The sequence below is a fragment of the Protopterus annectens genome, chromosome 3.part0, assembly GCF_019279795.1.
Source record: "Protopterus annectens isolate FY-2018-M chromosome 3.part0, PAN1.0, whole genome shotgun sequence".
NCBI lineage: Eukaryota > Metazoa > Chordata > Ceratodontiformes > Protopteridae > Protopterus > Protopterus annectens.
Window position 1 is genome coordinate 1,128,347,846 of NC_056731.1, and position 11,992 is coordinate 1,128,359,837.

Here is an 11,992-nt window from a genome sequence, read left to right on the forward strand (position 1 = left end):
AAATGGGACATTTTTTGTAGAAATGTGAAATTTTGCAGGATAAAACATACCTATGGGCAGTACAAAGGACAAAGCTTCATGTTTTGCTAAAATAAAAACTTACTCGTGTAGCACTTGAGTTGCTTATGCTATTTCATATAACAGTTGTGTTTCATATACAAAATAACTGTTTTATGCAACTATTAAAAATTTATAAAATATTTTTTGTCCTAAATCTCAGGACATTTGCCATTTGTTACTTTTTTCTCAGGGCACAACTGCTCAAATAGGGACTGTCCATCACAAAGAGGGACAGGTGGTAACCCTACACACCATGTACTTATACTCTTACTTCATTACTGACCTTGCACCAACCTCATGCTTTACTGCAACACACATGCAATGCTAGCCTTCAGACATTTTAAACTAGTGCACCATCTTCCAGAACTGCTGAAACTCCGGGTGGACTTGATCCTATGGAAGTCATTGCTGATGAACAGGGGTTTTTTCTCAATGTGTTGAACAAATTGTTTCCTAGCCAATACAAAATATCAAAAGACCTTAGATAAACATAAGAAAAGAACTTCTATTGAAGTCTTCCTAGCAGCCAAAAAGACCATAAAAATCTCAGCTAGAATACAGCCCCAAAAACTCAATACCTAATCCCCCTCTGTAGACTACAAAGCCAACAGGGAAGAAAACCACGATGTCTGAGTCTATTAGAATGGGGTTAGACTACTTTTTCAGCAGCTGAGAGGATCAAGGGGACAATGCAAAATGTGTAAACAAACACTGATCCCAGTTCACTAAGAAGATGTCCAGTACTCTCTCTCCCAAGATCTGCTGGAGGAAAGAGAACTTGGGTGGGACTCCACTTCCCTTATTGCTGAACATGTCAATTTAAAGAAGGCCATTTTAATGCCATCTGAAGCAAGACAGAGATCTGCTGCCAAGGCTTAGGATATCTGCCAAGCCACTTTGTTTCAAAGATGTGGCCTACTACCAGCTCTGTAATGTCTCTCGAGACAGATGGTGAGGGGAGACCGAGGTAACAGGATGCCCCACTCTACTTGTTCAGAAATCACATCACTACCTTGATGGTCAAATAATTTGAAATGATGTTTGAACTTAGAGACTCCAGAGTTTGAAGTTCAAACAGCACAACCTTTCTCTTCAGGAGATTTATGTGTAAAAGCTCTTCTGCTAGAGACCAAAAAACTTGAAACCAACACTAATAAGATGGTCTTTCCAAGCTTCCATAGATATAACCATGAACAGAAACTCATTTAGTAAAATGAAAAGAAATAGAAAAATGAACTGCAGGCCGCAAGGAGACAGTCACCACCCTATGAAATGACAAGAATCTGAGGCAAAAAACAGGTGCTCCAGAGAAAGATAATTCAGCAGCTACTGCTAGCATACTGTCTATTGGAAGATAAATGCACAGGTGATCAAAAATGATAGCAACATACTGTTGCTGCCATAAGCCCCAGCAGATATGAGAGCACAATACATCAGCCTTGAATAACAATGCAGTAAAGACGGCAGTTCATGAAGAAAGCTTAGACAAACATTTTACAGCTTGCCTGGGACTGTAAGATTTCTGCATTTCCAGCTTAGATAACAGATACGGCAAATGTCTTCAACTTACAGGACCTCTTTTTATGATTGTGGAAAGATTTCTTCAAAAAGTGAGGGGGAATAAACATTTTAAACACAGACTGTGACTATCTAAATTAGGTGCTTGACCACACAGAGTCATTCTTATGACGAGTTTGCAGCCATTCTAAACAACCTTTCAGCCACCAAAGTTTTCCAGGAACAGAAAACATAGATGCTATACCAGTATAAAACTGGCAATGGGGAAATCCAATAACCAATTAAAGTGTGTGTTGGTGTGTGTTTTTTTAAGGAATACCTAAATAAAAAAAACTACAGTAAAAGAAATACTACAACCCAAAGGAACTACTGCACTAGATCAGAAAAAAAGCACAAAGCAGAAAAGCTGAACAAACCAGTGCAAGCAACAATCTTTGAAAAAGTAAAGAAAAATACCCTGAAGGTAGTAAGCTGCCCCCTGTCACCTCTCAGGAAGGGATCAAATAATCCAAACCAGAATCCATCTAAGGAAAGGATATATGTTATCCGTGGGCACTGCACTGTTTGAAAACATTTAAATCAAAGGCCTTTAAAGCAGGCAACACAGGTAGAGAATTTTCTATTCAAAATTTCATAAATTGTCAGAGTGAACAAGTGATGTAAATAGTGTACACACATAGAATGTTCTGTACAGAAAACATCCTAAACAATTTTTTGCACTTAAGGTATGTGTTTAAATTAAAATCTTAGTTAAAAATAAAGGAAGATGCTGAATTGCATAATACTGTGCTATCAAATGCTGAATAGTAGGAATGACTGCTTTAAAACAGTGATGCACAACCTTTTTGTGGGGAGGGCCACTACACGATTCTTAATGCATCTGCGGGCCACCTCAAAACATAGCAACTCAAGAGTTAACAAAAGGTACCGGTGACTGGCATTTTTATTTAAGACAGCAGTCATGAAATTGCCTGTTTTCTACATCAACTTTGCATTTAACTTTATTCTGGCTTGCAGCCTGGACTTATTACAAACTCTTGCAGAAAGTTAATACTGTTTGCAGACTACAAGTTATAAACAACAAAGAATACTTACTTCCGCAACTAAAATTAGAGGTGTGCGCAACTGCAGTCAATTAGGTAATTAAGCATGTGCTGGAAAGTTTGCGTGACTGGAGTAAGGCATAGCAGTTTTTCACTTTTTTAAAAATTTTTGGTTACTCTCTGGGGGCCGGATGGTGTTGCATTGAGGACCGGATTTGACCCCGGGGCCAGACGCTGTGCACCACTGCTTTAAAATCACATATGCTATTTGTAGTATCAGTGGTTTCTGAAAGTTACACTTTATCATTCTAAAACAAAGTTAATTTTAAAATTAGCAGTTCAGAAATAAATGTATTCTTTAATCCTTAAAATTTTCCTCACTCACTATAAAGAACTGATTGTGATGTCAGTGGAAAGCAGTGCAAATGTTGGTTATATTTTAATTGTTACTCCATCCTGACGAAGCCTGAGAGTTTAGCATGTGTCACGATACTAGTGAATTATGTATCAACAGAGTGCTATTTGTTTTTGTGTCAAATAATAGTCACTTTCAGAATACATTTAAGATTTTTACTTATATAAAATCTTCGAACATTTTTTTTTTGTGGGGGGGGGGGGTGACATTGCTTTTGACGTGTTTATCAGTTAGGTCCCATAACAGCAACTAGCTATAAACATACCATTTGTAGACTTAGGTCAGAAATGTTTCAGATATACTGATCACTTGTGTGCACATTAAAATCCACCGGTGTCATGTACTATTTCTGATTTTGGAGCTAAAGTAATCTTGCAATCCATTCTCCACTGCGAAGCAAGCGTTAGACAGTTAGTCTTGGCTATGAAGTTCAAAATTATCAGTTATCAACACAGCTCATAGGATGTCTTGCATTCCCCCACTGATTTTCTAATGACATGCTTAATCTAGTGCAGGGGCACAGGGAGCCAGAGCCTCTCCCAGCACTTACCGGCAGCAAAGCCTCCATCTTGAAAAATTTGCCATCCCACTGTAGGACACATACATAAATATATATATATATATATATATATATATATATATATATATATATATATATATATATATATATATATATATAAATATAGATTATATATATATATATATATATATACACACACACACACACACACACACACACACACACACACAAACAGCAAAAACATCATGAGATTTAATGCTCTGACTAGGCCCTTAACTCAAAAAGAACAGGTAGTGCACAGTTGTGTCACATGCAATGCACATCACAACAACAATACAAAATAAGAGAAGCAAACTGACACACTGAAGAGCTTCTTCATCACTGGAGTTAAGTGCACACTGACTTGTTGTAATTCAAACAAGCCATGTATCGTGTATGTGTAGATTATTATTCCAAGTTCTCTGAAATAATCAGAGCAGCAAGCACAAAGCACAAAATATGAATGTGTGATAAGTACATTATTATATTAAACAGAGTATGGTAAATACATTAAAGTCTGTAAGTGGTATTCACAAATTCATGCTGTACAACTGAGTAGACTGTTAAAAAAAATACCATAGCCCTGTGCAATTCAAAAAAGTTCCCCTGACCACTCAAACAGATACTGTACTGTGAATTTTGAAGACTCCTGGTACAGACTAAGTATGCAAATGAAGTCCTATACCATCACATGTGAATTTCAAAGTTGGGATACAACAAATCTAGAAGGACAACATTAAAAAAATAAAAGATGTCCCTGATGACTCTAGCTAACCGATTCTACACTTGGAAGAATACTGTTGAGTAATAATAACATCAACAAAATGCATCTCATAATGCTTTTAAATATAGCAGCTGCAGCAGTGCCCATATCAATGCCATACTGATCATAAAAGGGTACAACTACCAAACACAAAATCCTCTCCACCACCACATGCTGTAATGCGACATAGCACCTACCAATAAGAACATGTGCATGGCCAGATTCCTACATTTACAGGATATGCAAATAAAACTTAAGAGAGATCACAGTTGGTCTGAATAACAGAATTTCACCACTCCTCAGCCCGCAAACACCCTCCCTACCAGATGTCAGGACATCATTGGTATAAAGGGTTAGTCAGGTCTTTCTTGTCCCTGGGACTAAGGGTCCATCTCATCTTCTAGAAGAAGCAGGACTAACTTCTTAAGCTAACTGACTGACTTGTTATTTCAAACATACTCACATGTGCATCTCCATTCATGCCTGCATTCACTCTGATTATACAAAATGGCACTGATCTTGCACATACTCAGTAACTTATATGCATGTGCTATCTACCTACAGTGGCTGGCTAGGTACAATACACACAATGATCTACACGAGGGATATGGCATTTTAATAATGATCCACTCAAATAGCTACATTTATGGTAATTTTCAATCACAACAGTATTATGCTCGCAACAGTTACTGTTACAGTACTGAGTCTTAGGAAGACTCCAAAAATCTATGACTGAAAAGGTAGATGGTAGGAGATCAGAGGTGAGGCAGTAAGGCTCTGAAGGATGGGAGAGGCAAACCCAGCTCTGTTTCTGGAAAAGGCGCCAAGACTGCAATGTTTCAAGAACACCTGAAGGAGTGGAGGCTCATTTTTAAAAAGGTAGTGGTTGTTGCCTTCATTCTAGTAGAGTGTACCCTTATGGTATTAAGAAACTCTGTATTTCTGTGATTAGAGTAACAAAAGGAATGCAGTTTGTTGTCTGTTTAGATATAGTCCATTTTCCCACAGGTCAGCCATCTTTGTCTTTTGCAAAGGAGGCTAAAAGTTGATCTGCCCTGTTATGAAATTTGGTCCTATGGCGGTACAATTTCAGCTCTGTGAACATCAAGAAATGCATATTTATTTTCTCCTTGTTAGAGGATTTGAGAAGACTGACAAGTGAATCTCTGACTACTGAGGGAGAAAAGTATTGGAAATATCTCCTTTATGTTTCTGTGTAGGTTTCTTTGGTCCCTGGTCAAATTACTCTGAACCTTTAGGTGACCCAAAGGAACTCTCCATACTATGTCTGAGGCATGTGCAAAGGAAATTATTTTCATTCCCCAGGCAACAAATTCATTTCATTATATTTATATCCAAGAACAATAAAAATAAATATTTATATCCAACAACAATAAAAATAAAAAGTCAAAATCTACTTGTCAAAGTCAAGGAAGAGGTAGCATGAACCACTAACTACAATCATCTGATATAATATGAAAAAAACTAAATCTTTTCTGGAACAGCATTATAAGTTTGTTAAAAGTATTTATTTCTTTAAAACCTCAAAGGTCTTCTGCAACAAAGGTCAAAATAAACAGAAGCGAAAGTACATGGATACAAATTAAACACTGACACATTAACTCTGCTAATTTAGCAAAATTAATGGTTTCAGGCAAGGCACACATTTTCCTCTTCATTTGGCACATAAAAATCAAACACTCCAGTTATCTACATTTCACACAATAATCTGGGCGATGGGAGAGCTTTTTTCTTTCTGGTGACCTGCTTTCTTAAACAAAACAAAAAATCTTGACTTCACTTTAACAAACATTTCTTCCAAAGTTTAGAGTTAAAAGAATAATACACACAGTAATCATGTCTAAAATTTCAATGGTACTTGTTTTAGTTAGATTGCTTCTTTCTGTCAGAAAAGCATTCTCACTTAGGCTCTAGTCTAGAATGTAAGTCACTTGAATGTGTTGATTTTGACAATGTGTAGTTAAGTTTTGTTTTTTTTAATGTTGGCTTCTCAAATATAGAAATAATCACTTTTTGCAAAGTAAGCATTAAAGGAAATAAGGAGAAGCAGCATAAAAGTTTGACAATATTTTCAAAAGGATTCTTACAGTTATTAAAAAGTGTTCAAAAGAAACACACACAATTACATTAAAATAAAGTTAATCCAATTGCTTTGAGCAAGTCTAGGATAATTTATCAAATACAGACTGAAAACAGACTCAATGACATTAAAGCAAAGTGCACACCAACTGTGCAGAAAAGCAACACACCAAAAGCAATCACAAATAAATTGGTATGCTTAACAGGAATCCCATATCCTCTACTTAATTGTCATTAGCTCTATAGTGACTGCAGCACAGGGTAATGATAGCACCCCCTATTGTAATTCTGAGACCCAGAACTATGAGTCCCAGAATGATGGAGAAAATATGAAAATACAGGCGAAGAGCGAATGTTGGCAATTGCTGATCTCCTTTAAAGTAGATTTTTGAAAGGGGTAAGCCAGCCTTCATATTCTTCTCTTCAGGAATAATTTCATTCCCTTCTTCATTCTTTATGTAATATGGTCGCACAGCTCATCCACTTCTCCAGTTTCCTGACACCCTTCAATACTACTTATCACCGTGCTTTCCAAATTATTGGAGATTTCTCTTCCTAATTTGGGGCCCCATCCTCTAATCAAGAGCAGCTTCCACCAAAGCTTCTATTATGTTCTCCCTCCAAACCCTATATATAGCACATAAGATCTTGTACAGGTATGGTTCTTTGTCCTCTTGATGCATCCATTAATTCTTCTTGTAAGCAGTTAGAAGAAAGTTTGGTCACACTTACCTGATAGAATTCAATACCTTGGTCTGTAATGTAGACAACCTCTGTTGAACTGATCCAGCAGAACCCCAAGATTACGGCATTTTTGGTCTAAAAATGTAGAAATGTAGCTTAGGTGTTAATGTGATCTGCATCAATAAAATACATAATGAACATAAAACAAGTATTGCTACAGAACTACCTTGCATTCCTGAGAATATTCTGAGTGCTGACAGTCTGGAATGAAGTTCAAAAACTCCTGCAAAAATAAGAGGTGTGACCAATTAAATTCAGACTCCTGCATAGCATTCACTTTCTGACTTGCACTGGGATACAAATCTTACAAAAAACAAAGGAGAAAACAGCAGACCCTTATAAAGCCTGCTTGAATTTATGTTGAATCATCTGTGAAAAATGATTATTGGTTAATGGTACCATCACTTGAAGTAGGAACCACCACAATCTTCAACTAGACCTTCGTTAGTTTAACTTTTGTAATAGGGAAAGCTTTAGCATGAGAGTCTTGACTTACATTGCTAAGTCTATTAACCATTACTAACCAAATTAGTACAGGCAAATGAAAACATGCAATATCAGCCTGGGAGATCTTTATGAGAAGGATAACAATACACCTGATCCACCCACAGATGAGATCATGCTGTGCATCTTTTCTTAAAAGCCTTGGACACTATACCATACTGGGGTACTGTCAAACGACTTAATAGGCAATCAAGTCAATCAAATATGTGACCAAATATAAAACAGAATGGCTTAATGGGAGATAAAAATCCATGAAAGATTAACAAACGCATGTCAAAATTTCTAAGACTGACAAGCCAGAGAGTCAAAGAATGGTAAAGAGGGTCTCTGTGCTGATGCTTTCTTCAAATTTGCAAAACAAAGTCCTGGCTTCAGAATGAGCAGAAACCAGTAAACTATTGACCTCATTAAATTATATTTCATTTTTCTGCATTCATAGTCAGATTACCTTTACACAATAGACAGGTAATTTACATAGTAATAAATTTAACAGTAAGTGTAACCAGATACACAGGTATACTTTGGCACTAGTAACAAACAATATCCACAGGTCTAAAAAAGGTGACATAATGAAAGAAGCAGACAGGTATAAAATATATCATTATGACTGGATTTAAACTGAGATTTTTAAGAACATCTTGATAACAAAGAAACTGGTACAGTACACTATGAATTAGATTCAAGGGTAATTACATCTTATAAATGAAAGGAAAGATTAAGTACCAATACTCCTACAAGAAATAATGCAATGCATGTTTTTTGTTCACTCATTTAATGTGTGAAATGAAACTGATACATGTTTTATTAAATGAATGAAAACCAACAGGTACCCCAAGAGACGTAAATCATTGCCTACGTAATCCATACAGTACAGACTGCTTAAGGGAGATATTATTACAGTATATAAGGTCCATAAAGCTATAAACGATGATGAGTAAACAAAGTACTGAAACAATTCAGCAAGGAACTTGCTCTTCAAATAAGAAATGAGACTACACTGACAAAACAAAAATTCTTCCTTTAAAAAATATCTGTACTGTGTAACCATTTACCATTTGGTATCAAATGTGTACGCTATATCCCTATTTTCCAAATATCAATGTATAAAAAGAACATGTTTACAGTTAACAGACTGGTGTACAGCCCACTTGCTGACACAACAGCTGAGTTTACAGCCTATTTTCATACACAGTGAACCTGAAGACTGGATTTCTTTAAGACCTCCTAAATATCAGACAATGAAAAAAAAATATCTTCTCTACTTCAATTTTGTTTTGAAATGCCTCTTAAAGTACAAGTCAGGTTCCAGTGAAAGATTTAAGCTGTGTCACAGGAGGTGCCTTCCTCAACCCCTTTGCTACTGTGACCTGGCAGTACTAAATGCTGTAAATATTTATGTTTAGATATTCCCGGGCTTCCTGCTCCTTCCCAGGATATTGTTTTTTAAATGTAGTACAGATGACACCAACCACAACAGAACCAACCCATAACATAAGGAGCATAAAGCCTGGTCTTTTAAACATATAATGGAAGTATTGTCCAAATCCAGGGAAATAAAGTTACCGTCTTCTCCAAACCCACTTGTCCTTGCTCTCATAAGACAATGCAGACTCAAACAATACACATTTAGTCCAGTGTGCCTGAACAATACAGATATAAACAGCACTGTAAGCTATATGAGCAACATACAAGATTGTTTGCACTAACTCACAGATGCTTAAGCTGCAAGTATTTTTGCCTTTGTGTGTGCACGCATGCGTGAGCACGTGCCCGTGTATGTTCATAAGCATGCTAGTGCCACCACATTGCATTTTCTTAGCTTGCATTTAAATTATATAGGCTTGCTTCTGGAAATAATCCTGTGTAACAGGACCTGGTGCATATGCAGATCCACAAATTACTGGTCCCCAAAATGAAATGCACTTACATTTTAATTTAACAACACATTATAATTAAATGCATTCACCTGCACTACTTAGTCAGAACTTGACATATTGCACTTTTGTCACTTCTTTAGATGTTATCATAGGTGTGACTAGTCATACTAAAGTGTAACTATTGTGTTGGATGATGTTTTAATCAGTCCCTGCTCAGTGTTTATCTTGTAAGAGCCATTCATTATAATTGCTGTATGCATTCTGTCTTGGCCATCCTGACATTTTGATAGAAGAATCAAGATATAAAAGTTTGTGCCACCCACTACATACAATTAATTTGCAATTATTATTCATAAATACTAACATGAAACAAAAAGACATATGACCCTATCTAAAGAAACATAACATTAATTCCTTAAATTATGTCCCATCAAAACTGGTCTCAATGATACCTTCTCATTTAAACATTTACCCTGATCTGCTCTTGTTTTAATAATCCATTTAATTTCTGTAGTTTACATAATATTCCTAATAATAATACCCTATCTAAACATGTTTTAAATACTAATGAGCAAGATTTATTTACTTATTTAATATTTGTTAACCGGGAATATCCAACTTGAAACAAAGTCAATTTTCAGCGGAGGCCCAGGGAGAAATGCTCTAACGTGGGAGGAAACGAGAGCACCCAGAGGAAACTAAGACTAATGCAGGGAGGACATGCAGACTATACATAGAAGGCACCCCAGCTGAGAATTGAACCGGAGAACTTCTTGCTGTGAGTTGACAACCCTATTGCTGCACCACTGCGCCGTCCATGTTTTTTTTTTAAGTTCCTGGTTACTGATATTGTGAAACCTACTACACGACAGGGAGATATTAGGAATATTAAAGAAACTACTAAAATTAAATGGATTATCAAAATGAGAGTAGATTAGGGCAAAGGTTTAAATGAGAAGGTATCATTGAGACCAATTTTGAAGGTATGTAGTTTATAGGTTCATAGGTTCATACTAGGCTATCTGCCCTAGGGCATTTATAAGCCTAGCCAGAGTGTGTTTGGCTTTCTCCACCCATTTTAAATTAATTTTGCTATGCCCTTTTTCGAGGTTGGTATACTGTGCCTCTGTCTAACAGTGACACAGAAGTGATACCCGGGGTAAACCTATGATCTCCCATCCAATCATCAAGATTCCTCTTGAAGAGAGTCAATGAGGGACTCTGCTAAACCTGGACTGGGATTTTATTCCAGAGTGAAGGGAGCCTCTGGGTTATGAATCTGTCCCTCCAGCATGTCCTACTTATTTCAGTGCTGAGGTTCAAGTCTCTCGAACGCATAGCTCGATGGAATTTGGATTTTCTGAGGTGCAGCATGTCCATTAATTCTGGGTTGGATTTATACGTCAGGCACAGATTGCATCTGAGCAGGCGGTATGCCACTGAGTAGAGCTGGAGTTTCTTTAACCGGGCAGCATATGGCATCTGTTTGAGCCCTTTGATCTTCTTGGTGAGGTACTTTTGGGGTCTTTCAAGTTGCTGCAGGTGTCTGGTAAGGTACATCCCAAAAGGGGCATTGTACTCAATTATGGGCCTGATGAGGGATGAGTAAAGAGGCACGATGACCTCCCCTGATCTAGATGTGAATCCCTTCATGATTAGGTGGGCTATATAAAATGTTTTTCTAACCACTTTGGCCACGTGGTTGTCAAATGAGAGATTGCTATCAACTTGGGTCCCCAGGTCCCTAATTACTCCTTCTGTACTTAATGGATTACCACCTATGTGGTAATTTGTGGGCACTTTGTTTTTACCAAAGGGGATGACTATACACTTTTTGGCATTTAGCTTGAGGCCATGGCTCTGGCACCAGTTGTCTGTTTCTATGAGGCCCTTTTGGAGGATGCTTGTGTCGGCTGGAGAGTCGATTATGGCGCCCAGTTTGCAGTCATCTGCGAACTTGGTCAGCCACAGTCCTTCCGTGTTTGCCTGTACCTCCAAGAAATATATAACGAACAACAGAGGTCCCAGGACTGAGCCTTGTGGGATGCCACTTGTAACTGGTTGTGACATGGCTCCAGCAATTCTAACCATGTGGGTTCTGTCCTTCAGCCAGTTTGCAACCCATCTAGTGACATAGGGGTTTATATTTAAGATGGTGAGCTTATCTATAATGCCCGAGTGAGGTATTGTATCGAAGGCTTTTGCGAGGTCCAGGTAGGCTGTGTGGACCACCTTCCCCTCGTCAATGGCCTTGGTGACTGTTTCAAAGAAATCGACCAGGTTTAAGAGGCAGGATCTGCCCTTAAAGCCGAACTGGGTAGGATCCAGTGTCTATAGGTCACCAATATCTTTATTTATGAGGTCCATGATGATCCTTTCCATAGCTTTGCAGACCAAGCTAGTCAGGCT

The 11,992-nt window shown here is 37.5% G+C and overlaps 1 protein-coding gene across 1 annotated transcript in view; it reads right to left on the reverse strand.

Annotated features, from left to right (window-relative positions):
- The window catches only part of RMC1 (regulator of MON1-CCZ1), a 1,444,591-nt gene that overhangs the window by 1,176,231 nt on the left and 256,368 nt on the right, over positions 1-11,992 (reverse strand). The window contains exons 4-5 of the mRNA XM_044065362.1: positions 7,369-7,425; positions 7,191-7,277 (exon numbers count right to left, since the gene is read on the reverse strand). Of these exons, the coding sequence (XP_043921297.1) occupies positions 7,191-7,277; positions 7,369-7,425 (144 nt within the window). The remainder of the gene's footprint in view (positions 1-7,190; positions 7,278-7,368; positions 7,426-11,992) is intronic.